This window comes from Cyprinus carpio, chromosome A18 (assembly GCF_018340385.1).
Source record: "Cyprinus carpio isolate SPL01 chromosome A18, ASM1834038v1, whole genome shotgun sequence".
NCBI lineage: Eukaryota > Metazoa > Chordata > Actinopteri > Cypriniformes > Cyprinidae > Cyprinus > Cyprinus carpio.
In genome coordinates, this window is record NC_056589.1 from 1,558,033 (window position 1) to 1,584,713 (window position 26,681).

Consider the following 26,681-nt stretch of genomic DNA (forward strand, 5'->3'; position numbering starts at 1 on the left):
ATACATGGTCTTAATTTGCTAAAAAACAAAAAATTGAATTAAAGGTTGTATCAGCGATTTCAGGCCCAACCATTGATCACATTTCTAATCTTTCCTAAGATCCGCAGCTGCCTGCCCCATAAGCAGACCGTCAAAAAAAACGCATCTCTGTAGGCAGCCTATAGGCTCTGAGATCTGCACACAAAAACAACTGACTCTAAACCAAGCTTAAACCCAAAACTAATAGTGTTCCAATCACCGACAGGGGAGGGTGTTTGAGGTTTTGCGCTCGTGCACGGCTGCACGCGAATTATAAAAAAACAAAAAAAAAACAAGTGAATTGTTTGCATCCCAATATTTTTAGACTGCAGATCTTCTTGCTTCTTCTCTTTTTCCAGCCTCTTCTTTTGTCGTTTTTCATGGTCCGAAAGATATTTTCGTTTCTTGTCAGACATCGTCGACGTCGGAGTAAACTGACAGACACTGACCAGTGACGAGGGACATCATAGGGGTCAGTCAGGGTCAAGATTCGCGGGGAACTCGCCATAATAAAGAACTAAATAATAACAACTGTGCTTATCATGAAGCCTGATAAAGAGCGCTGTAGGCCCATTTCTTTTTATTTATTTAATCCACGATGTATAATTTTTTTCACCCACTAGCCAGCAGTGACTCTAGGGGGCCCTCTGCTGGCCACGGGGCCCTTTGCAATTGCAAAGGTGTCTTAGTTCCTTCTGTTCTAAAGCATGTTGGCATTTACTTTATTTAACTAACAAACAAAATGTACCAAAATACAGACATTTAGACCTCCTTCTGTTCTAAAGTATTTAACTGGCTTCAATTTGTTCTTTTTTTTAATCTCAATAATCCCTTTCATTCATCATGCATTTACCACTTCTATCCCTCTGCCAATCAGCAGAACATCAGTTGAATACATCAATTAATACTCATCACTTTTCATATAAAATCAACACTAAAACAACTCATTAATAAAAAACCCCAAAAAAACATAAAATTCACAAAATGATTCAAACAAAACTTTTATCTTTATATCATTTAATATACTTAATCTATCACACTAAGAGTGACTTTTTCTCCAGATATCAGCATAATAACAAATGTAATATTGATTTTATACAAGTTTAATAACGTTAGTATTAATTTACTTAGCCTACATTTTAGATGCCTGTTTTTGCTGAATTTCGCTAATGAAATTGTTGTTCCAAACAACTCAGTTTTGCGCCGCTGAGTGACACACAGGACGGCGTTTCCTTATTGAATTAATCTTTTTATTTTTTGGAACGAATGATTCAGTGGCTCCCTCATTAAAATGTTTCATTCCTGAATGAATCAAATTAATCAATTAAACCACAAAAACTCAATCACTAACACAAAAACACCAACACACACCCACCTACTTAATTTCACAATATCACATTAAGTATATTTTCATGCTCTTTTCAAATAATATTCAACGTTTTGTTTAACACACACAAAAAAACACTTAGAAATTTGTAACTGCTGTTTAAATGCATCCATGTCCATCCAAAACTATCCCCTTTGGGCTGCATTAAACAGTGTAAATGAATCTAAATGCCACTTCAGCTGCAGATTCTATAGGCTATTTGAGGAAAAAAATAAAAATAAAGTTGAAATGGAAGTCTTCATACCAAAAGACGTGGCTCTTAAGCTGATCCAAAGATACAAAAATGGAAGGAAGGGTTAAAACCAAACACAATCTTGCTTGCCAAACTGTGTATAGAACATTTAATATTTGCCCTTTATCCAATTGGAAAATATTTCAATTTAACACGATAAATCACGTACTTTAGAAACTTTAACCAAAGTCATTTTATGGTAAGATATCTATACTTTTAAATTAAGTGATTTCAAGTAGCCTACTTTATCCACCGTTGCTGTTGCAGTTCACAAATAAAATAAAGTGAAATAAAGCCACACACAAAAACCAATATCTGCAGACATTTAGATATATTTGTAGACAAAGTACATTACAGAAAAATTTACAATTGTCCTTTTATAAAGAACAGACATCTTGTCAGTCTTATTTGTAGCAGTACAAATCCGTGAATCATTTCCCTCTTTAGCCTTTGTTAAATGATTTTGCCATATTAAACAGTCAAAAGACTTTGAGAACAACTGGAGGTCATTTATTATCAAAAGAATATATTATTGCGATGGAAAGACGAAGACGCGCAGCACAGACGAACAAGTTCACATTGCTGTAGCAAAGCATCACGTTGACCTCATTGACAGCAGCTGGAGCCGCAGGAATTGCCCTTACACACGCAGCCAGAGGCGCACTTGCTGCAACCAGACGGGCAACAGGAACAGCAACCTGTGAGAACACAGATTTAGCCACTTGATTTTTAAAGAGATTAAATCAGTTATCATCAATACTGTGCTGTTATAGTTCACGTACTCTTCTTGCAGGTTGTACACTGGCAATTAGTGCACTTGCAGGTGGCACCACAGTTGCAAGTTCCAGCTAATAAATAAAAATAAAAAAATTAGAAGTTGTATGTTGTTGACATACTGGTGAAAGGATATAAAGTAACTGCATTTTTAAGCACTCTTAAAAATGTAAACTCACTGAACAATTTGAAACACTTACTCTTGGCGCAATCGCAAGGATCCATTTTTCCTCAAGAGTATCCTTAAAGAGCCCGAAAGTCCCTCAGAAATCTCACTTCACTCAGTTCGTGAATGACTTGATGTGGAAGGTACCAGGACAGTGATCGCGCGCTGGTTATATACAGCTCAGACTGCACACAGACCGAGTGCAAAAGCCCGCCCGCTCCAGCCTGCACACGGTGACTCGTTAATGAAACTGGGTGCAAACTATCAAACAATCAGGAATCACCATTCCCACCCTGTCACATCAATGGGTTATTTATACGATTATATAACTACCATTTCCTCTCGACTGGCTGAATATTAATTGCGCAGTGTTTATGTGATTATATAATTCGATGCTTTTTTATGTTTTTTTTTTGGGAGGGGGAGGTGAAAGATCTTGTTTTTAATAGCATAAAGTATTTTGTTAGAATCAAGGAGAACTATAAAAGACCATACTTTGTCATACTTGCTCAGTTTCTGAGCTTCTTTAATGGCTTTAGTTTGTAAAAAAGCAAAGTGCTAGGCTACTACCCTTTTAAATATTAAAATAAGCATGTATTTGAGCATCAGCAAGTTATCATTTAAGCAGACACAGGCCTGTCGAGGGCATCTTTAGAAGATGTTCGCGGAGAAACAATTTTTGAAAGCTTTATTTTCTGCCATGTAATTGTTTGTCAACAGTTTGTCCATATTTGCACACGGCACTGAAGTGAAACTAACTGTGACGTGTGTGTTTGAAACTGCACGTGCTCCCCCTGTCTGCACTCGGCGAGGATGCTGGCAAGACTAAACAGAAGAATTGATTTGCACTCGTTTACTCGCTCGCTGTAGACAGGGAGTATTTTTCCATTACCCATCACTTCATTGCGACTGAAATGTAACGAGTGCAGAGTGTCTCTGAGTTTTTGGGGTGAAGATAAATCACTCAAACTTTAAAATACCAAACAAACGCGCATTTATAAGAGTTATGCTCACTCAACAAAGTAGACATGTTATGATTCTATGAAATAACTTAATAATAAATATTCTGTCATTTTAATGGATTGTTATATTCAGTTTAGAGCAAGCTATTCGAAAATGTAGCTAGCCAAACCACTACTGTAAAGAAAACATGCTAATATAAGCTGAAAGTATTAAAGGAATGTATATTTCAATATGATTTGAATAAATTGTTGTTAAACCACCACTTCATTCAGTGCTAGCTTCAAAACATCTTTATCTTTTATGTTTGGATTGACACATGAGGATGAATGATAACAGAATTTTCATATCCTAGTATTAGATTCAGTATTGTTTTACATTCGACGACAGAAACCTTTCCACATTTCCACATACCAGTGAATGTCTATGAATGTCCTAAAAAAATCCATGTCATGTGTTTTCTCATTTGCTGAACAACTTCCTCCACAATACGTATGCTTCAGAAAACGTTATAATTACAGTATGATTCGTGTAAGTTAGTTAATTCTTCATGCCAAGCTGCCAGCTTTTATTATGGCCGCTCTGTTAAGTTCTCCAATCAGGATTCCTGCGCGTGCTCACTGCACATCCTGAAAACAATCCTCTCCAGGTTATGGGCATCGGTCTGTCCTGCTAGGAACAGTTGAGTAGCTACACCACCTGGCAGGGAACAATTAAGCTCGCGGCTGCGGTAAGACAATTTTCCATTTAATACAATTTATAAGGTTATTGCCTTGAATGCAATATCAATACTCACATATCTCCCAGAGCAATATAAAAGTGGCTCTGCACGAATTCTGTGTAGCTACGCAGAGTTAGCACCCCTAGCCAGCGCATAGAAACTACCGGCTAACACATAGATAGCATGTAAATTCTTCGTTTTTAATCCAAATGGCGTGGCATAGTTAATATGTTCAAGTAGAAAAACAAAGTAAAAGTTCATTTAAAAAAATACAGAAATAAAAACGGGTGAGCAGACGTGTAAATTAAAAGGATTAGCAAGAATAGCATGCTAGCAAAAGTGGCTTCATAATGCCGTGACAAGCTGCCCACAGTTGCTAGGCAACGGAAGCGCTATGGGGCGAGAAGCACGGTAAGCTGTTTATTCTATTACCGACAGAAGAGTAGATGGGCTACAGAGAGCACTGCTGAAGCCTGAATACAGTCAGCGGGTTCGATGTCTCATCCTTCTTTACCCAAATAGGCATTTCAGTTAATGTATATGCATTCTATTTATGTAAACGATTATTTCGTGAAACAGGGACGATTCAGAGTAACATTACTGCACAGTGTTGAGCAGCAGATGTTCTGATAAATGCCTTTAGCTAATAATTGATATGCAGCACTGGTCACTGATTAGGCTTTTAGTGTGGACAGAATTTCCCAGAAATCCAGAAATGGATCAGAATTTTAACATAATATATAAAATTAACAAATGACCCTAATAAAATAATTAATGATCAAATTAATAATTCTGTTTAAAGCAGTTTTAATAGCTATATTAAATTGTTTTAATTTTGTTTGTCTTTTGAATTCCATGGGTAAATCATTTCATAACTACTGACAAATAAAAAATGTTTTACTTCTTGGTACCCTAATTATTGCTTTTTGCACCCTTTGTAGTAATTTCCCTTTTTTCCCCATTTCATGATACTGTAAATTGACAAATAACCATTAGAGCAAACTATTTACACATAAAAAAAAATGAATATTAGAATTTAAATTTTAGATTTAATTTTCAAAACTCAGTAAATTCTTATATATATATTAATTTATTTTTTTTTTTTTTTTTTTTTTTATTTGTATTTTACAATAATGCCGCATCATTGATGGTTGATTGTTTTTTTGTTTTTTTTAGTTAATACTGTGAATGTGTGTTGTTATGGTGTTTCCACTTTAATTTATTTATTTATTTATTTTTTGTATCAGATCTGATCTTGCTGTTGTGCCACCATGTTAGTGCCCATTTTTACTCTTAAACTTAATCATAAAATTAACCCTCGAATGGTTGCCATTGGAAAATACGACGGGATACACCCATGCCTCACAGCAGCCACACAAGCAGGGAAGGTAAGTTAAAAGTATTGTATTATATAATGTAACAATATATTATATTATATAGCTCATTGTAATAGTTATTCTCCCTTGGCGTCAATAGCAAATTCAACAGATTTACAAAGCATATGTTTTATTCAAGTCAAGAATATCCATCAGAATTCTTCTATGAGAAGTGCCATTTTTTTCTCTGACAGTATTTGCTCATCTTGGCAGCAAAGCCTGATCTCATTAGTGCCTTGGTTGTTGTATTTTATTACAATGGACTTCATAGTGCTCTTAACTATGCCAGTGTTTCTGTAGTCTTCAGCTTTCCCCACAACAACTTTGTTTTTCATTTTGACAAGCAGCTTCTGTGTTTATATTCATTTTGAAAAAAAGTGAGAATTGTGAGATATAAACTCATAATTGCAAATAAAAAAATCTGAACTGAGATAAAAAAAATGGTAATTACCTTTTTTATTTAATTTTTTTATCCTGTGGCTGAAACAAGCTTCCAAAGTATCTTCTACATAATATACCTATTTGTGTTTTTCCATACATTACCATCAAGTCTAACTTCTAAACCCTTGCAGGTTTTCATCCATAACCCTCACACTCGAGGCCAGAGACCAGCAGCCCACCGGCTGAGTCAGAGTACCCAGGACTCCGATATCTCACTCCTCAACATCAACCAGGCAGTCAGCTGTCTGACGGCTGGTACTCTGGGACCCAACACCACAGGACACACACTGCTTGTAGGCTCTCAGACCAACCTGTTGGCTTATGATGTGCATGACAATACTGACATCTTTTACAAGGAGGTAAGGCAAGGTTTATAGGCACGTCTCATATACAATATACAGCTACATTTTTTAAAATTTCTTTAATTTAGAGTGGATTTCTTAGGTCTCTGATATCAGGAGATTAATAGATAGATTAAAATGAGTGGTTCTTATCCAAGTAAGACAGAAATGTTTGTCATATGTTAATTGTATTACAGGTGACTGATGGGGCCAATGCCATTGTTCTGGGAAAACTAGGAGATATCCAGAACCCCCTCGCCATTATTGGAGGAAATTGTGCTCTGCAAGGCTTTGACTTTGAGGGAAATGACCAGTTCTGGACAGTAAGATTATTTTTCTGTTTTCAAAATATACTTGACAAAAGAAAAGGTTTTATTAGATAAACCTTTTTTTTTCTTTTTTTTAAAGGTTACTGGAGATAATGTACGATCACTTGTGCTTTGTGACTTTACTGCAGATGGCAAGAATGAGGTGAGCCATTATACTTTTCATTTTCACTTCATAATGACAAGTTACTGCTATTATAAATTGACCATACATCCCATCTTTCTAGCTTCTTGTTGGCTCAGAGGACTTTGACATCAGGGTGTTCAGAGAGGATGAACTAGTGACTGAGATGGCAGAAAATGAGGTATGAATTATGAAAATAGTCTGAGACATTGCTGCTTGATAATTGGGAAATATTTGGTGATTTTTTTTTTTTTCTTATTTATACTATTGGTGCTTTCTGTGGGAATTTTTTCTAACTATTTATACAGTTGTTGCTTTCTGTTCCTTTCAGACAGTCACGTCGCTTTGTCACATGCACGGCAGCAGGTTCGGTTATGCTCTGGCCAATGGCACAGTCGGAGTATATGACCGCACTGCCCGCTACTGGAGGATCAAGGTAGTACATCGTGCTCCATTCAAAACTAAACCTGAATCAGCCATTTTTCCTAAACGAGCATGATTATTCATCAACATAAATGAGTTGGAAACAAATTGTATTGATATAGTTTTTCTTACAGTCTAAAAATCACGCTATGAGTATTCATGCCTTTGATCTTAATGCCGATGGTGTTGTTGAGCTCATAACTGGGTGGTCCAATGGAAAGGTCAGTCTTTTAGCAATGACACTCACATTTTCCTTAACAAGGGTTTTGCAGTACTGATCAAATGAGATGATTCCCTGTCTAGATTGATGCTCGCAGTGATCGAACTGGTGAGGTGATCTTCAAGGATAACTTCTCGTCCTCTGTGGCTGGGGTTGTGGAAGGAGACTACCGTATGGATGGACAGATCCAGCTTATATGCAGCTCTGTGGAGGGAGAAGGTGAGTTGACAGAACTTTTTTGTAAATGCATGTTGCCTTTGAGAACTGGCTCATCAAATTTATGTGTCGTCCTACAGTACGTGGCTATCTGCCTGCCAGTAAGGAGATGAAGGGAAACCTAATGGATGCAAGTGTAGAACAAGACCTGATCAGGGAGTTGAGCCAACGTAAACAGAACTTGATATTGGAATTACGAAACTACGAGGAGAATGCCAAGGTTATACATGAAGTTTTATAGTTAAAATGTTATTGATGGACATTGATGTTCTGGAGGCAGATTTGGTCAGTGAGATTTGTTTGATTTAGGCTCTTCCTGGTGTTTCGGAGGGGGAATCTAAGAAGGGTGTAATTCCAGCCAACACGCAGCTCCAGACAGCCTTGTCTGTACGAAGAGCCACAGAGAGCCAGAGAGCACACATAGAGCTCAACATCTCTACTCCGAATGGTACAGTTAATCCACCTTAACTCTGTCATAGCCCTTTTTACCTGCACTACTATTATAATTTTTTGTCTTAAGAGCCACATTAAAATGTCATCCCTGCTTGACATGTACAGAGCCCCACATATAACATGCAGTGGAAAAAAACAAGAAATTGTGTCCATGAATAATGAATTAATTCCCTCAACTTATTAATTGCTTTCCTTCTTTTAGGTAAATTGAGAACGCTGCTACAATTTAACTAAAATAAGAGAATGAATTCTTAACTGTCTGTCACGGGATCAATTTTTTATCCTGCATGTCATGTGCGGTGCTCCGGAGACATGATGTTTTAAATAATAAAATTGTCATATTCTTGGTGCTGCCCTCCTTCAGAAACCATCATCAGAGCCGTGCTGATATTTGCTGAAGGGATTTTTGAAGGCGAGAGTCACGTTGTTCATCCTAGCGTTCAAAATCTCTCCGGCTGTGTCCGTGTCCCAATCATTCCTCCAAAAGACATTCCAGTGGACCTTCACATTAAAGCCTTTGTGGGAGGGAAGACAAGGTACACACATGTAGAATATCATGATGACGATTGACAGACTTCACTTTATGCATTACATTTTGAGGATTCATTGCTTGAAACACATGCTTGAAAATCAGTGGTTATTTTAAGTTTAAGATGAAGGTATCATGTAAAAGTGAATCGTTTCTACTTTTTCTCTCTTCTTCCTCATTTACTCCAGTACACAGTTCCATGTATTTGAGATCACACGTCAGCTGCCTCGCTTCTCCATGTATGACCTTAATGTTGACCCCTCAGCCACACAACCCACAGGAAAAGTCACATTCAGCATCAATGACAGACCACAGAGGGTAAAAGCACACACTCTTAATGGAACTGTGTGCATCACAAAACAAATCTCTATATATTGATGAAATATGAAATATGAGGCATGCATCTGTCTGCAGGTGGTCATGTGGCTAAACCAGAACTTTCTGCTGCCTGAGGGCATTGACAGTCCAGACATCACCTTCACCACACTGCGTGCAGGAGGTCTCCTGAAAATTAACATGCAGCCTAGTGGAGAGGTATTTTTATTGTGTGTGTTTGTCACTATTTCTGAGCTACTTTCTCTTCATTATTCCAAAATCTCCAACTTAATTCTGCCTCGTCAGATCACGCTGAGAACAGATGACATTGATCTGGCAGGAGATCTGATCCAGTCTCTTGCATCTTTTCTGGCCATAGAAGACTTACAAGCTGAAGCTGACTTTCCTGTCTACTTCAAGGAGCTACGAGCCACACTCACTGAGGTTAGGAATAGCAGCATCACCATAAAGATTTCTGAAAATATTATTTAGCTGTAAATAACCTTTTACGTATTTTAGGTGGACGAGTTTCACTCGGTGCATCAAAAGCTCACAGCAGCAATGGCAGATCATTCCAACTACATAAGAAATATGCTGGTGCAGGCAGAAGATGCAAGACTCATGGGTGATTGGTGAGCATCCCTAGTTTGATTAATCAGTCCTCTTACTTTCTCAGACAAATGTAGTCACATAAATGATACTCTGTTTTCTAGGAGAAACACGAAGAAACGCTACATTGAGCTGTATGACCTCAACAGAGATCTGATTAATGAATATAAAATCAGATCTAATAATCACAATGCCCTCCTTGCCCGGCTAAAATCAGTTAACCAGGCCATCCAAAGAGCAGGGAGATTGAGAGGTGGGTGGATTTTTCTAAGAAGACACATGTATGATAGTCAATGAGTATTCATAGTTTCACATCACATCACACCATATAGGAATGTGCATCTGGAGTTCAAAACAATGCTTTCCTCTGCTGTTATTTGTGTCATATATTTTTCAGTGGGAAAACCCAAAACCCAGGTTATCACTGCCTGTCGGGATGCCATCAAGAACAACAACATCAATGCTCTTTTCAAGATCATGAGAGCAGGGACTGCCTCGTCATGAGGAAGATCTAGTCCTAAATGACCTTCAAGCACAAAAGTCTGGAATATCAGACCACAGAGACCCCAAAACTGGCTTGGAAAGTGCCCAGTAACCTGGTGGAAAATAAAAAAAACCTGTATGAGGGGATAGATATGGAATCCAGCCCTCACTGGCAACAGTTTTGTGTTAGAGGAATAACTGGGTTGGGCTGTCAGAACTGTAATGTCTTAGACAAATCGATAGCCGAAAAGACTGTATTTTGTGTACCAAGGCAATGCGTGTGTGTGTGTAAAACCACTATTATATCTGTATAGAAGCAAGATCTTAATTAAATTATTATATAAATGTATCTGTTTTCTTCCTCTGTGCTGTTTAACATTGAAGCTGGAGCTGGTTTGGTTTCCATAATGGAGAAGAGAAAGGTTCCGTTATTGGACACGAGTCTAAAGAGTTCATAATTCTGGCTCTCAGGAGTCTCCAGCTGCTGCGCGAGGCCAGACGCATCCAACAATCTCCGAGCTGTCACGTGATCAACAAAAGCTCTGTTCTTTGAAAATGTGTATTTAGAAAGAAATGCTGCGCTTGTAACTGCTGTGCAGTCCTTTAAACATGGTTGGTATGAAGAGAGTTTATGTATTTAGCATCGTAGCGCCTTTCAGCGAGCTGGAAAAGTTTAATAGTGGAAGCAGATGTTTGGATCTGGTTGCAGTGCTATCTTGTCATTGCTGTCCTGGTACGCCTTCATCTGGGTAAGTCATGTAAATGAAAGTTTGAGACACTGTAAGTAACTTCTAAACAAGACTAAACGCGAAAATGTGGTGCAAAATGAGTGCACTTGAAAAAGAAAAGCATGCGTACTTTAATAAGTTAAGGTTTTAAGGACCTAAAGGTTTTTAAGTTTGCATTTTCAACTCCGAGGCAATGTCCAAAGTGTAATTGTATATGTTTCGACAAAATTTAAAATTATATAATTACACAAAATTTCAAAAAATTTAATTACACAAATCTCTCGTCCTAAAAACAATACAATGTGGAGCCTAGTTTGATTTTGAATGAATCTTTTAAGCGAACGAATCGTTCGTGTTCAAAACCATACACTTATACAGTATTAATAGGAGTCGCTGTTGCTCAGAGTTGCAAATAATGACTAGTGGCATTCGAATTGAACCAGATTTTGTTAATTCGAACCTTGATAAAAGTCAGTTAAATGGTTGCTATGCTGTAATTTGCGTGGAAATAATGCTTTAAACCGTTTAGGGGGTGTTTTAGTAGATTTATAGACACGAAACCTACTTGCTGTTTTAGTAGATTTATAGACACTACACCTACTTGCGTAACTATGTTAATTTACAGAATTGAACGAATCAAAATTTCGAAGAGCAGGCTTTATCATCAGACTGTAGGACAAGTGGCAGACAATCTTTCACAGCATCTCTCTGATTGAGTCCCTATCATTTAAGAGAGGATTTAAGGAATGAAGCATTATTTACATCTCTAAAAATAAAGAGGTATTTTGTTGTGCTGACACATTGGATTTTGTTGTGATAAGCATCTTTTTAAAAACTGAGGAGAACTTGGAAAAGCAGCTGTATTTAGGCATTTCCTGTGGATATTGCAAATATTGCAAATGAAAGAAACACCAGTTTAAGCTCTTTCATTAGTATCAACATTTATTTTACTTTGAAGTGCCAGGAAAGATTTTTAAGTTTGCAAGTTTATCACAGATGTCAGATGTGGATCCTGTTATAAATTGTTTGCGTATCCAGTTTCATAGAAGTATGCGGTCCTGGCTGTTTATGGAGCATAGCTTTGGTCAAGTAAAATCCTGTGTCTCCTGTTGTTTCATGACATCCAGGATGACTGTTGTAAGTCATACTCAGACATATCTTACGTCTTTAATTGATTATTTCCATACATTTCTGCCATATGTACATGAGATATGTATATGAGAGTCACGCTTTTAGTGACATACTCCTGTGGGACTTTGAAGACACCTTCTTCAATTTGACACAGTGGGTCAATGTGAGCTGTCCCAAAGTAAAGTTTATTTTTAAGGGTGACGCAGATGTGTATGAGATGCTTGAGGGTCAATAGATCAGTAAGGATCTTTTTGTTGGTGACATCATTGTCCATGCAAAACCAATTCGCAGACGCAACAGTAAGTACTATGTGCCAGAGTTTATTTATGGCCAAGGCTTGTCATGTCGGGACATACCGCATTGAAGCTCCACTTCGCCTGCCAAGAGGTGGAACTCTTCCCCATTGATGATGTCTTTCTAGGCTTGTGTTTGCTGAGGATCGGCCTTCAGCCGACTCGTCACGAGGGCTTCCGCACCTTTGGAATCGTGCGACCGTCTGCTGCACCCCACCTCCAGGTCTTCAACCCCTGCTTCTACAGAGAGCTGATGGTGGTGCACAGCTTGACAGTCCCACAGATCTGGCTCATGTGGAACCTTCTGCATGACCCTAACCTTCAGTGCAACAGCAGTCAGGATCCCACGGTTTTTCCTTTCAGTGGAGCGACAAGATCGGCAAAACGGCTAAGAACAAGGCAAAGGAGAAGCTTGGGAACAATGACTATGGGATGAAAGTGTTTGTGGAACATTAACTCCTAGAAAATGAATGTACTTTGAAATTACTTTAAAACAGACAGGAAAGGCAAGGAAAAACTAAAGCAATAATTCACCATCATGTCAAAGAAAATTGGATATCATGGCTGAGAAAATTCCTTTCCTCATTTGAATTTAGTTAAATTATGGCTGCGATTTAACTAATACCAGGGAAATAATTAGTTCAACATAGCCATGATTTAACTTAAAGGAGAAAATAAATTACTCACATAATTAGTAAGTTAAACCGATTTTTCAATTGTGGCCATGTTTTATTAACTACTTCTCTCATTTTAGTTAAATCACTAGAGCAATTTTGGGGGAATGAATTAGTACAACATGGCCACAATTTAACTAAATTAAAATGAGGGATCAAAACTTTACAACATGGCTATAATTTACCTTAAATGAGGGAACAAATTAATAAGTTGCGGGAACTATTTCTTAATTTGTGGCCACAATATATGGTTGACTTCCTTCCGTGATTGTTTATTTTTTGGATGTTGAACTGCTCTTTTTCATACAAAGAAAACATGTAATGACCATTAGCTGTCATACTCTATAAAATGAAAAAAAAAAAGTGTTTGTGCAACCCATAAGCTATATTATAAGTGATTTGAAGCCATATAATAGTTTTATGTGAGATATTTAAGTCATTATTCACTGAAAATCTCTTTCAAGCCAGGACTTGGCATCAAACCTGGAGTGATCAGCATTGACAAATGCAATATCTAAATGTATCGTAACATTTCAGGTTTGGAAGAACATGAGGATGAGTGAACGATGACAAAACTCTTATTTTGGGGTGAACTATCCATCTAAAAGTCTGTTTAAAAAATTGCAAAAACTAATATGAAACCTAAGCTTGCAAAAGCTTTTGTAGATGGTTCTTTAAAAATTATCTTTGTAAACAAATAGTTCCATGGTTGTATCACAAACTATTCTAGACTTTAGCAAAATTATACATTTGTTGTATAGGAATCCCAAGAAAATCAGACACATTTTGTGTGCACAAAATGAACACTAATGTTATGTTGACAATTATGTTATCGTGTGTCAAAGTTATGTATAGGACAACCTATTACTGTGTATATACTTTATTACTAAAATGGCACTTTTTATCAAACGGAACACTTTTTTTCTTTGATTAGTGTGCTGTATTGTTTTGGATGATCTGCTGTCTTTTGGATTTAGCTTAAACTAAATTAAATGATTGAATTTGAAAAGTAGCCTGCTGTGAACATGAACATACTACTGCACTGTTTAAAAGTAAATAAAAAAATATGTTTTTAACAAAAGACAAAGGATGCATCCATTCTTTTCCCCCATATTTATTACATCCATTATTTAAATATTTTTTGTTGAACACACTGTAACAGTTTTAATGGAAAAAAAAAATAAATGCAAAATTAGCAGTTTAAAAAAATTGATAAAGATTTCAGTAGATTCAATGAGAAAACTAAAATCCAATGGTCACAGCATTTTTGCACCATTCTGAGCTACTGACAAACATATAACAGACCATTCTGATTTATTATCCATCAATGCAACGATTATTGCTTTAAAAACGAACAAAAATGCCTGATAATGCTGATCATCCTCGTACATGTTCCTTAAATCTACAGAAGTAAAAATATCTGAGATACAAAATACCACATTGCAATCAATTTAGATGCACACTTTTTTTAATCGAGGATAAGACCCATTTCCAGAAATGGGTTAAATGTACTGAATCCACAAAAAATAATCACTTTGGATGATGGGGAAGAACATACGATATAGAGGGATACAATACATAGCATTAATATGCGCATTACACTGTATGGAGTTTGTCCATTTCTAATTACAATCCTCAGGACGATCATTCAATCATTCCGATGCAAAAATAGGATAAAGTCTGAAGAGGAAACAACACAGCCAAAACCAATTTGATGAAAATTAAGCATTCACTTGCTCCTGGCATTAAAAAAAACATCCACCTGAGATTGGGCAGGCAATCAGCCCATCAGACCACACTCCTCCTGAAGTAAAACTCCCTAAAACACACTAAAACAGCAGTTGTGTTATTCCTTATTGACAATTGAGGTTCCAATTGTGCATTTTAAATCTGATCCTCAGCCCTAAAGAGTTTTAAGTTTGAAAAATATTTATTTCATTTTAAACTCATTTAAGTGGAACTTCACACCATTTTCAAAAAGTACAGGTTGTATTTAGACAAAAACACTGCAACTACTTTGTGAACCTCAAACCATGAAGGGCCACCTACATGTTCCCTAATATTTGTAACAAATTTTTTATATGTGCTGCATTAAATCAATGTAATACTTTGAAGATAATTTTTGCTGTGAAAAAAAAAAAAAAAAAAAACATTTAAAAGGTAATCAACTTTCTCTCTGGCCATTCTGACCTTTTTTTTCCTGCCCATCCTTTTTTCCCTCCTCTGAATTCCGAGATTACATCTCACAATTATAACTTTTACAGAATTGTAAGAAAAAAGTCAGAAATGTTAGATAAAGTGGCAATTTTATTATTTATTCCATGCCAGAAATAGGCTTCTTCTATAGTAAACTAGCCCTTCATGACAAGAGTTCATTACCCAACAAGTCAGTTTTTGCTTAGTTCCTCTAATATTCAGGTACGTTTTTTTTAAACAATAGGACTATAACTATCAATTTATCTTTACATGCTCAGACATACACAAAGCAGTTTTTCAAACAATTTCATTTACAGAGAAAAAGTCAAGACAGGCTCGGTGGGAAATGAGGCACTATGTTAATAGCATCTTCCTTGTAAATGACCAAAAACTAAGGGTAAAATATATTAAAAACACCACTGATGGCCTTCCAACACAGTTAATGAGAAGTTACTGTAACAGAAAGCTATAAATACCAGAATTAGCCTGAACCACACACTGCAGAAGCTTGAAGGGAGGTGGGAATGACACCAGAGATAACTGGAGCTTGACAGCCACAGGTGGCTACGCTGTAAGGCAGCACAGCAATGAACCGAGGTTAGAGGTGGACAAACCATCTACTATTGTTGAAATGTTCTAGTAATCTCCCTTAAATTCTCCTGAAAGTGGTCAAATGTAGGCAACTTCCTCCAGGAAAACAGTGGAAGGAAGCTGCTATATTGAACCTCAAGGGCTGTCAAAGAAAACCAGAAACTCTGTCTATCAGCAGTGTAGGAGGAGTTCCAGACGTCAGCTGATCTGATATGGTACTGTTAGACTGATTAAACAATGAAAATTGTGTATGTTAATTAAAGATCTGTACAGGCATGGACATGACAGACATGGCTACAGAAATCATCATGTCTACTTACTACAGAAACAAATCTGTAGAGTAAAAAAGCAAGAAAGAAAGCTTTAAAGCATTAAAAACCAATCAGGGACTGTATGGATCAAATCAAAAGGGAATGCTCTTACAATGTGAATTTAAAATGACAGAAAGCTAACTGTTGTTTCTTCTTTGGCTAGCGTTTTGGCAATCAGGTGACAGAAGACAATTCTGCAGTTAAGACTTTAAGATACTGAATAAGGTAAAAGAACTTCACATCTTTCTACTGTGGACAAAAAAAAAAAGAGATGCAAACAGAATTGAACGCATCCAGCGGGAAGGAGAAACAGTGATGGGTGGATGGCTTTTCTCTCGAGTCAGGGTCGCAACTAGCTTTGAAATCCAGATTGCACGTCGTCGTTCTCTCCCCCGCCGTCCTTTCTCTCCAAGACTTGGCTATTAAAACGTTCCTCAGTGGACAGGAGACAATTATCAAGTAAATTAGGTGCATTTTAGTGCAAATGTTCAAAACTAATGCGCTCACGAACAACAAAACAATAACAGAATCAACCATAAAGTGGCTGTACGGTATTGAAATGGGAGGTAATCGGTGCTGTTGACTTGGTATGAAATGAGTTGATGAATCGTTATGTGTGTATGTGAGCCTGCTTATGTGCCACAAGAATATTTTGACAGCACTGGATCCATACTGTGCTAGCTTGTGCTTGGAACCTTACGTAAATGCATACAAAACACACTGCTGCAAAAGTTTGTCCTCATTTGACTTTGCTTTCATCCTCTGAATGCCGGAAAGCAAATGAAGTTGAATTCATGTGTGTTTTTGGGTGCAGAGGAGAAATCTGTTCAATATTTGCCCTTTGGTGCATCTGGTATGGAAATTTTTAGAAGGTTAGGCAAAAAAAGAATGCACAAATATGCTTGTGTGGAAATGAATCACTGTGCATCCACAAGGACTATAACGATTCTGACTTTGATGCAGATTTGGGCTGAAGCTTTGGGGGCAGAGCCAGGTTTGCATGGTTATCTGGGATAATTAGCAGGCTGAGGGCAGCCTCCATGCTATTATTAGAGGAGGAGACCGAATTGGGGCCTCTATTAGGATGTAAAGAATCTCCCAGCATGTCTTGCTTTAGCTTGTGTGATGGCAGCAGTGAGTGAAGGCACACTCTACTGGTCAGTTCAGAGGCTCTGCAGGGCTGGACGGGTACTGTGGGCACGGCGACTTCCTCAGTGGGCACTAGGCTCGGCACGGGCTAGGCTACTTGGACAAGGTGCTCCGTAGAGAGTCACAGAAGCTATGTGGTTATTCTGCATGACCTGTAACAATAGCAACAATATGGAGATGAGATCCAATAGTTCATGAAGTGCTTAGTTGTGTATGAGGTAGGGGTGCATAATATATCATTACCATATTGGTTATCTGCCAGTATTAGAGCCTTTTTAAATTTAAAATTCAGTATCAGGCAGTTTGTCATAAAGTCGACATAAAATGAAATTTGCGATGGTACCCCCCCATTGTGGCATACATCTGAGTGAAACAGCTTCTTAAACAAGAAAGAACAAAAATATTTTGTTGCACGATGGAGGCAAAGTTATTTTGATTAAAGATTACAAAATATGATGTGCAGGGATAGATCATTTATAATAAATACTGCAATAAAAATGGACATTTTGAGTTCATGGTGACTTTAACAGTGCATGCCTGTTTTTCCCCATTTTTACATTTAACATACCTTTGCAGTTATCTTAAGCTCCCTTATAAATAATGTTATCTTTAATAAATCCCTAAATGAATATCCAATTTTTTATACTGTACATTATAATGTTGTGTGATGCCTAAATTCACTAACAGCATTTAAATCGGCTGATTTTTATTGTTTTCTTATTTTTTTAAATGTATTTAAACAACATATTCCTAATAGTGGCCATTTATTAGTTACTGGCCATAACATGAAAATAATTATCTGCTTAACTGCATCAGCCAGAATTTTGGTTGACTTTATTTAACAGTATATGTACTTATGTGTACTTATAGTGCACTTACCTAAGAAAGTACAGGGTGATTACATGGGTTAAGTGTTTAAGTTCAGGGTAAGTACCTAGTTATTAGCCAGTTATTTAAATTAATTTAATAAGTACAGTACATAGCACTGTATGTACATTCGGAATAGGAATGTAAAATAAAGTGCTACCACAATTTTAATAGTACATCCATAGTAAGTAATAATATTTCCAATCAACTATGAACATAGCACAACTGCAACAGCTGTGTGAATAACAAATCTACCATTTAAAGATATTTATTTATTTTTATTTTAAAAAGCAACTTTTTATACAGACTGACTAAGTAAAACAAACAGTACACACACAGCTAACCCAGTCACATACCTCAAATATCATCCGTTGTAGTCCAAAGCAAAATGTGGAACCGAAAGGGTTGGTGTTGTTTGCAGACGATGACCTGCAGAGCACAATTAATCAATTAATCAGAGCATTATAAACAGGTTTTCATTTGCAGAGGTGTCTGTATGCTGTAGCTTTAATAAAGCCATGTGAAAAACCCCAGACCTATATGAAAAATAAAAATACACAAATAAAAGCTCATTTAAAATATTAATACAATACTACTATATAAATAATATTAAAATAACTGCATTCATGTGGCCAAATTTCTACCTATATGGCTCTCACCTGTGTAGCACAACTGGTTTTTCCATGGGGTGTCCTAGCAGCTCCTGAATCTGATCCCACTGAGTGCAAAAGTTCAAAACATAATTATTACACACTCAAAAAAACGTTTATGAATTATTCATCATATACAGTAGTGCATAACATCCAATACATGTGTATATAACATATTAGGGATATGCCGTGGTCATAATATAGTATAACAGGTTTAATAACTTTTTCTTATAACAAAAGTAACTGAACATTTAAATACAATAAAGCAATACAGAAAAATATATAAATTTAAAAGTTTTACACAGATTAAAGTGCAAAAGAACTATAAAGACCAATAGGTATCATTTTACAATACGACCTCATTAGTTTAATAAATAGCCTGTTAAATCTAAATATTTAAGTATTTGGCGCTGTGATGAACACCATAGCAAATCCAAAAATCTGAATTGCTATTTAAATCTATTTAAATACATTTTAGAAAGTAGTGCAGCTGCTTTATTTATGTGGTTTCCAGGGTAATGGCTGTATTTTCTGCAGTTTAGCGCCATCTTCTGTCAGAGAGCGAACTTGCTTTCATTCAGCCAGTCTCTCATGAGTTCCCCCATGTGCTTCTCATGCTGCTTGTTTACATCAGAGCTCACATGCGTCTTTCAAGCATTCAAAATTCTGAATAATTTGTAATATAGAATTATTCATGGTATTTAGAAGTACACACGATAACAATATCGTGCATATTCAATACCATGATATATTGCATTACCGAATACCGGCACATGTCTATAACATATGTATTGACTATATAATGAAGTCCAAGAACTCACTTTGCTGTAAGTGGTCAGAATGCAGTCCTCTATCTGAGCATCTGCCCTATCTGAAACACAATTTAAAGAATGAGATCCAAACACAAAAGGCCACAGAGACAGAACAGAATAAAGATCTAGTCCAGACAGTGTGATGAAGACAACACTGACCTTTTTTAATGATAAGAGGAATCTTGAAATCACACCGATGATATCTGAGATGGGAATAAAGGGCAGTTATTCTGATGTTCTAGTGCTTAAATAAAGTGGAATATGATACTCAGACCACACACTGCTAAACACTGCAAATAAAAATCAATATTCAATCAATATGCCTAGACTGCAAACCCCCCAGACTGACTTTCCCAACAGCAGTGGCCAACTGAGATATTCAACCAAGTATTTACAATGCTATAATACATAATAAAATAAAAGCAGAGAAATGAGACTCACATGTTGAAGTTGTAATGACCAGGGTAATTGGTGTGAAGGACAAATTTTTTGACCAGGTGGGTTGTAGAGTCAAACAGTATATCCTGGAAAGATATAGAAAGAAACAATGCTCAAAGTTCAACTACACTACACTAACAGCATGTTATGGAGTAATTTAAAAAGGATACTCACCACTCCCAGTATATAATAGTTAAAGAAGTAGTCATTACATTTGGACGGGACTTGCTTGTGAGGGGAGGGTGAATGGATCTTCATCTGAGACATACAAAAAAGGAAAAGCTTTTCAAACAGAATAAATTTGGAGAGGGAATGTGCTAGTTTATTTTTGAGAATGTAGCTTGCTCATCTTGAGAATAATGTGCCGTGTTTTGTTTAAATAGCTTTGGTCATTACCTTATCCTCTGACTTGTAGAAGACCTTATGTGGGGAGCCAAGAGCACTCAAAACATCCTGACAAGAATCTCCAAAGTAGATGTTTCTCTCAACAGCTCGCACTTTAGTATCAGCCAACACTCCAGGGCCACATCCTGAGAAAGTATAACAACACATAGAATGAGAAACAGCAGCATTCCAAACAGCATAAGTGTTTACATATTCCATTTCTATTAATACTGGATCATTGGATATTTTTATTGTGGACATCAAGGCAGCAGCAAAATTGGTTATGCCTGAAAAAACAAAACATGCGTTATGTTAAAAAAAACAGCAACATGTAAGTAAACATACTTTGCTGTTCAACTATTTGGGGTCAGTAAGATTTTTATGTTTTTGAAATAAGTCTCTTATTCTCACCAAGGCTCAAAAATACAGTAATATTTGGAAATATTATTACAATATAAAATTACTATTATCTTTTTTAATATATTTTAAAATTAAATGTATTCCTGAGATATCAAAGTTGAATTTCAGCAGTCATTACTCCAGTCTTCAGTTTTATATGAATTATTTTCTTACTGACCCCAAACTTTTGAACAGCAGTGTAAACAGTAGTACTGTAGTCCTTAAAAAAAAACTGTTTATTTTTTTTAAGACATTTTGGTTCCTTTTATGATAAACGATTTTAATAGTGAGATAATTTTCAAATTAATATTATATATTAACAGTAAAATGTTTGTTAAAACGTTGATAACCCTATGTATTTTGCTATCCTAAAATGCATGATTACACAGTTGCAGTTTATGATTTGTTATTGTTTTTCTCTGCTGTCTGTGAACAGACCTGCAATCCATTTTTGGGTCACAGCCCTCCAATTGAGAACCACTGAACTTTATAGTTCAACTCACACAATACTGATTACCAAGAACATTTCCAAAAAATGGATAACAGAAGCTATATAAACATCTGTGTTAAGATCTATACATCTATGATTATGCCAGCTCTGTGGTTTATGCTATAGTGATAAAATAAACCTATGTTGTTTGTATATGTCGGTGATGACTAACAATCAAACAATAATCAGCACAAATGTTTATTTATCCCAGAAGCACACATTACTTATGCTGGTTTGGTAAGCACTGCGCAACTTTGGGAATAACATGTCATGACATGCCTTTAAACACAGAAGCATGCCAGAAAACAAGAAACTGTTGCTTTCATCAAAACAAGACATATTTATTAATGTCATATTAAAAATACAGAAATTAGAATGGAATTAGGTTTGATCAAAATATGTTATTCTACAAGAAGTATTTGTTTGTATCAGTTTCAAATTACAGGAGGAGAGCGAAGACAAGAGCAGAGATGAAAAAGTTCCTTATAAGCATCTAAAAAAATATTTTAAATCTAATTAATTAAAAATGAATTTATTCTAGGAGTTCACAGGAATATGACACTCTTTGTACTGAGATGTACAGTATGTGAGGTGACCATATTCTTTGCAACATATTAATACTTTTTACAGGTAATTTTATTAAAAAGGTGTGTTTAAAATGAATTTAGTCACATGCATGCATGTTTATTAGAACATAATGATTAGTTTTATGGATTTGGGTTGCTTGTAATACCTGCGGTGAGTAGACGAAGTTTGAGACCCAGCGGTCCCGCCCCATCTCTCAACACCTCCACACTCTCTGCATACACATTACCAAGGTAACAGGCCAGAGGCATCACCGGAGCCCTGTGAAGAAATATATAATTTATAATGATCGCTGCTTGAGTCAATGCAACCCATGGTGTTCTTAACAAGTGCTTAAACTGAACTCAGAATTAGAGGTCCAAGGTCTCAGACTTTATGCAGATTAATGCACCCCTGGGCCACATAAAAATTACAAACAGACATGCAGAGACTGATTTTGAACTTCAGGGTCTTTAAGTAAACACATCCATACTCAATAGTATGCAGCTGTAATTATTCATTAGTGGTGTTATGGCATTTTTACATTCATACACAAATACCAATATCCAAACACACACACAGCTCTTACTTGGTTTCTTGAAGGTTGTTTCCAGAGTAAATGTACATCCGTTTCACAGTGGCCCCATGGGGAATCTGCAGGGAGGCCAAGCCATGGGCAAAGTTAGGCTGTCAAGGCAAAACAACTAGGAGTAGAATTTGGTGTCTCTGCTGGTGTCTCTTCTGGTGAAAAGATGCTCACATCATCACAGTTGCGTATGTTAGATAAATTTATACATGGGTCAGGGTTATTGTCATTATCTAAAACTAAAGCTATTAAAACATTTTTGTTAATTGAAATAAAGCTCAAATAAAACACAAATATTAGATTAAAAACTTAAACTAATGAATATTAGACATGTTGCCTTGGCAACTAACTGAAAGCACTAAAACTGAACTAAAACTAAAATTGGAATAATAAAAATAAATAACATTTAAAAAAATGAAACCTAAATAGTCATATAAAAGATAACTAAAAATGTAATAATTAACACTAGAAAATCACTTTAAAAAATTTAAAACCTAAATTTAAATGAAAACTGAAAATACAAAAAATTCAAGCTTATTCAAAATATTAATTAATTATAAAAATACTAAACTATAAGAGTAGGCCTATAAAAAATACTTGAACAACACAAGTATCATTGGTTTACATACAATCATTTGTATTTAACTTAATTTACTTTTTTTATTTTTGCAATCATTATACATAAGTACTTAGCTTTATATGTCTTTTGTCATAAAGCAATCACAGATAAACCACATTATTAAGGCAGTTGGCAATTTCCTACATGTCTATGGCTCGAACAAAAACTATGTGAAAGGAAGAGCACACACTAACAAAAAACAGTGGAAATACCATGTTTTTACATCATGCCAGATGCAATACGTTGGTTGTGCCTTAGTATTCTTTGAAGTTCCATCTAAATACCTTGATCCATGAATATGGTATCATTCAGAACCATGGGATTAACAATCTATCTAATGGTACACAGTGCTTTTTATAAAGTAGCATGAACACAGAGAGCAAAAATAGTTTCACCTCATATTTAGGAGCTTCACTCCAGGAGTCCAGCTGGAAGGAGAATGAAAGCCCTCGGAAGTTCAGGTGGAAGAGCTGCTCGGCAGCATTGTAGACTGGACGGAGAGAACACGAACCCACAATAAATATACACACACAGCAAATAGGGGTCTGGACAAATAACTGACACACACAATAAATCTCACCTCCTGGATGAGTAGCACCAAAAGACTGATCAATCTGCTCAATAGTAGGTGCTATTGACTGAGAGTTAAAATGTACTCCACTGTAATGAACAGAGGAATGCATCATTTTACATTTCAGTGGCTGACAAAGAAGTTATCAGTAGAAGTTAGTATATCAGCATCTAAAACATGTAGAAAAAGCTTAATTCTGGTTGAAATGCAAACTAGTGTGGCTAAACAATGTGTCTTACCAGTATTTCAGTTTTACTTTGCTCAAATCGTACACTTCGATCACCTGCAAAAACCAAACTGACTCAATTTGCAACGTAATATAAGATATAAACACATTTTAGCCCTAAACCACACACACATATGTCATTTCTCACCTTCAGTCTCTGATTGCAGGCGTCAAACAGCAGTTTAATTCCATCCTGAGTCAAGTTGAGAATGAGGTCGTGGCTGAGTGGCATCTGTTTGAGAGAGAGAAACAGGTCAGATAAGGATACAAATAATCCACATACATAACTGCAGTGCCTTAGATAAAAACAACAACAACACAGACATCATTGACAATAACAATAGCAGATCCTTACTTGTTCGCTGTAGAGCACCTGGACATTTTTGATGATTCGGCAGTGTTTCTGTAATATGGAAATGGCCTGGGCCAATGGCATCCCTGGAAACAAATCCAGACAAACAGTTCAGTTTACATTAACATGATGACGAAAGAAGTGGCGTCAACAACTGTACGGTGTGCTTAGTAAAAGCATGATAATAACAGGGCATAAAACACATTATCATAAGGGTAAGAATATAACTTGGCAATGTTTATAATAATTTATTATTACACCGCATAGCGAAGTCCTTCCAAAAGTAACTTGAATTGAAGCTAAAGGGCCAGTCACACCTAATATATTCTTAGCCTTGTTATGGTTCCTGATATAAACGTGCCTAATAGTAATGTTATCTGCTTTTTAATAGATGATTTGATTTTCTTAAGATAATTTACAAGACAGTTAACTATTGTATATAATATAAAAAAAACAAATAAAAAACCAAAAAAATTCATTTAACATATATCCCAATAACAATTGACAATAAAGTTGAATCTAATCTAATCTACTCTAATAATAAACTCATACTATTTATTTCCCATGTATCCCAAATACATTCAGTGTGATGCAAGATACCTTTGCTTTGCAATAATGCCTGATTGCATTTTAAAACTATCATGAAGAATTAAATAAACGTTTGTTTTCTTTTAACATTCCTGCATCAGCCCTAGTCAAAATAATTCACTGTAACAGAGACCTTTTTCAGGTCAAGTGAACCTGTGAACGTGTCAAAGAGCACGCGATGCAGTTATGAAATCCAGATGGCAACTGAGTATAATACCAAATGAATGCGCTCGTTTTCAAATGGGCACAGCGTTAGCTATTTCAACATGCACTGATTACTAAAGCATTTGAACTGATCTCGCACCCACCTAATGCGAATTCCCATTGTTCATTTCCCAAAGATCGCTCAGGAACGACCTCCAGATCCAGCATTGGCGGGGAGAAATTGGGGATATCAACGAGGACCTCTGACTGAGCCAGATCTGAGTCTTCCCTCTCGAAATATCTTGAATGATCCACCGTTGATTCAGCAGATCAGTCCGAATATAACGAAGTAATATGTTTAAAAAGCTCCCACACTCTTTAAACAGTTTGAGTGACACACGACACCCCTGACGTCAGATATGTCAAAACACAAGTGATGCAACGCAGCTATCAATGCATTCCACTGTCACCATGCTTATAAATAACACTATAAACCGAACAACAGATAGACACTTACAAAGACACGGATAAAAAGGTCAGTATGACAACGTTTAAATAAATTAAACAAATAAACTATTTCAGTCACGGCGAGCTGATGTCAAAAAGGAATAATTGGTTACAGGTTGCTGCTCTTTTATCAACTTCCATAAGCACAAATTTATTCAAGACGTTATTTATCTTATAACCAATATGTAGGCGAATTAAGTATTTTTAAAAGCTGCTGTCTGCTGTAAACAAGAAAAAAAACACTTTGATCTGACCTTTGACTTACTCCTGAATCACATAAAACACTTAAGCTACTATTTATTACACCGGACGAAGAACAATTCGTGTTCAACGAGTTACTTCACGTGCATTTAAGCTATTTGTGGCAAATATCGCAGGTCGAGATTAATCAACATGCACACATCAGACTATCAGTGACTAGCACGAGCCTCGCCTGACGTTGTTTTCTTTCTTTCCGATGATTCAACAGCAAGCAGACAGATCAGCACTTATGACCATCATCTGTTCATAATAACGCGGATTTCTCCGGGTTCCGCCGTTTCGCTTGCTGGATGTGGCGCACTGTTACATGCAGCTTTATTTTCCGGTGTCTCTGACGTTTAAGATTTGCTTAAGATGATAAAGAAAGAACGCCTCCGTGCCAAAAGCAACTTCCATCCAAAACACCAGCTGATAGTTCAACTTCCTATGAGAACGAGATAGCACTTCCTGGCGGCAATTTTCAAAATAAAAGTCCAAGAGCGTGCGCAGTCCGAACAAAACATAAACTGCAGACCACAAAAGCCAAGGGGTAAAATCCAAGGGTTCACGCTTAGGCAAATATAGCTCAATGACAACAATAAATTAATAAATAAATTAATAAAAAATAAAATAAATAAGGATTTAAATCCTTGCAAATTATAAATATGTCAAATAAATAAATAAATAAAAAGTATATTAAATTATATAAAAACTCCAAAATGAGAGCAAATAGTTCCATTTTTATTTTTATTTTTTAAAAAATTTTGTCATTAGACTCAATAGTTCGATCATGTTGATATTTCTATGTTGATGAATCACTGACCATATTTTGTGTAGCATATTATTAGTTTGGTTCTTGAAGGAAAATATTTATGTTGGGTATACTATTTTAAATATTATATTACTTATATTACTATGTATTACTCCAACAGTGTTTCAAGAGTGCAGATATTTAGTAAACTTTACTTCTTAGCTCAACTCACATAGCAGGCTAAGAAATAAACAAAAGACCACCTGTCCATTTGCTTTAAATGAATAAAATAATAAATGCAATAGA

General features: G+C 36.1%; 3 protein-coding genes and 1 pseudogene across 5 annotated transcripts; 2 read left to right on the forward strand and 2 right to left on the reverse strand.

The window, feature by feature from the left end:
- Positions 1-1,947: 1,947 nt before the first annotated feature.
- LOC109048941 (metallothionein-2-like) lies at positions 1,948-2,772 on the reverse strand. Its single transcript, XM_019066594.2, has 3 exons — positions 2,612-2,772; positions 2,420-2,485; positions 1,948-2,335 (listed from the first exon to the last, which is right to left on the reverse strand). Exons 1-3 carry the CDS (start codon positions 2,634-2,636, stop codon positions 2,244-2,246), a joined length of 183 nt encoding a protein of 60 aa, XP_018922139.1. The 5' UTR covers positions 2,637-2,772; the 3' UTR covers positions 1,948-2,243.
- A 1,168-nt stretch (positions 2,773-3,940) lies between these two features.
- On the forward strand, positions 3,941-10,463 carry LOC109048942 (Bardet-Biedl syndrome 2 protein homolog). 2 transcript variants are annotated; one of them, XM_042774737.1, is made up of 18 exons: positions 3,941-4,267; positions 5,506-5,646; positions 6,207-6,434; positions 6,614-6,739; positions 6,825-6,887; positions 6,970-7,047; positions 7,198-7,302; positions 7,424-7,510; positions 7,593-7,728; positions 7,806-7,945; positions 8,035-8,173; positions 8,543-8,714; positions 8,896-9,025; positions 9,122-9,241; positions 9,329-9,466; positions 9,542-9,654; positions 9,736-9,884; positions 10,029-10,463. In XM_042774737.1, the coding sequence occupies exons 2-18, from the start codon at positions 5,530-5,532 to the stop codon at positions 10,133-10,135; spliced, it is 2,148 nt and encodes a 715-aa protein (XP_042630671.1). In that variant the 5' UTR covers positions 3,941-4,267; positions 5,506-5,529; the 3' UTR covers positions 10,136-10,463. The 2 variants fall into 2 exon arrangements, with proteins under 2 accessions (XP_042630671.1, XP_042630673.1); XM_042774739.1 differs by lacking the exon at positions 3,941-4,267 and adding an exon at positions 4,350-4,669.
- Positions 10,464-11,787: 1,324 nt separating this feature from the next.
- Positions 11,788-14,113, forward strand: LOC122148540 (annotated as a pseudogene).
- Positions 14,114-14,390: 277 nt separating this feature from the next.
- Positions 14,391-26,088, reverse strand: LOC109048943 (phagosome assembly factor 1). Of its 2 annotated transcripts, none has more exons than XM_019066596.2 (16): positions 25,042-26,088; positions 24,149-24,231; positions 23,942-24,025; positions 23,807-23,850; positions 23,577-23,656; positions 23,392-23,486; positions 22,381-22,478; positions 21,961-22,073; positions 20,351-20,484; positions 20,129-20,212; positions 19,958-20,040; positions 19,676-19,719; positions 19,526-19,575; positions 18,714-18,772; positions 18,411-18,483; positions 14,391-17,339 (listed from the first exon to the last, which is right to left on the reverse strand). In XM_019066596.2, exons 1-16 carry the CDS (start codon positions 25,103-25,105, stop codon positions 17,250-17,252), a joined length of 1,278 nt encoding a protein of 425 aa, XP_018922141.2. In that variant the 5' UTR covers positions 25,106-26,088; the 3' UTR covers positions 14,391-17,249. The 2 variants fall into 2 exon arrangements, with proteins under 2 accessions (XP_018922141.2, XP_042630674.1); XM_042774740.1 differs by having other exon boundaries at positions 22,381-22,445; positions 25,042-26,087.
- Positions 26,089-26,681: the final 593 nt, after the last annotated feature.

What these genes read in the sequence shown, in the direction of transcription:
- LOC109048941 (XM_019066594.2), bottom strand. Translation starts at nt 2,636, where the DNA reads ATGGATCCTTGCGATTGCGCCAAGA. An exon ending in TCCTTGCGATTGCGCCAAGA is followed by an intron (nt 2,486 to 2,611) that starts GTAAGTGTTTCA and finishes TTTATTTATTAG; the next exon opens with CTGGAACTTGCAACTGTGGT. An exon ending in GTGTACAACCTGCAAGAAGA is followed by an intron (nt 2,336 to 2,419) that starts GTACGTGAACTA and finishes GTGTTCTCACAG; the next exon opens with GTTGCTGTTCCTGTTGCCCG.
- LOC109048942 (XM_042774737.1), top strand. Translation starts at nt 5,530, where the DNA reads ATGTTAGTGCCCATTTTTACTCTTAAACTTAATCATAAAATTAACCCT. An exon ending in CTGAGATGGCAGAAAATGAG is followed by an intron (nt 7,048 to 7,197) that starts GTATGAATTATG and finishes TGTTCCTTTCAG; the next exon opens with ACAGTCACGTCGCTTTGTCA. An exon ending in CAGCTCTGTGGAGGGAGAAG is followed by an intron (nt 7,729 to 7,805) that starts GTGAGTTGACAG and finishes GTCGTCCTACAG; the next exon opens with TACGTGGCTATCTGCCTGCC.
- LOC109048943 (XM_019066596.2), bottom strand. Translation starts at nt 25,105, where the DNA reads ATGCTGGATCTGGAGGTCGTTCCTGAGCGATCTTTGGGAAATGAACAA. An exon ending in ACAATGGGAATTCGCATTAG is followed by an intron (nt 24,232 to 25,041) that starts GTGGGTGCGAGA and finishes ATTTGTTTCCAG; the next exon opens with GGATGCCATTGGCCCAGGCC. An exon ending in GTGAAGCTCCTAAATATGAG is followed by an intron (nt 22,479 to 23,391) that starts GTGAAACTATTT and finishes TTGCCTTGACAG; the next exon opens with CCTAACTTTGCCCATGGCTT.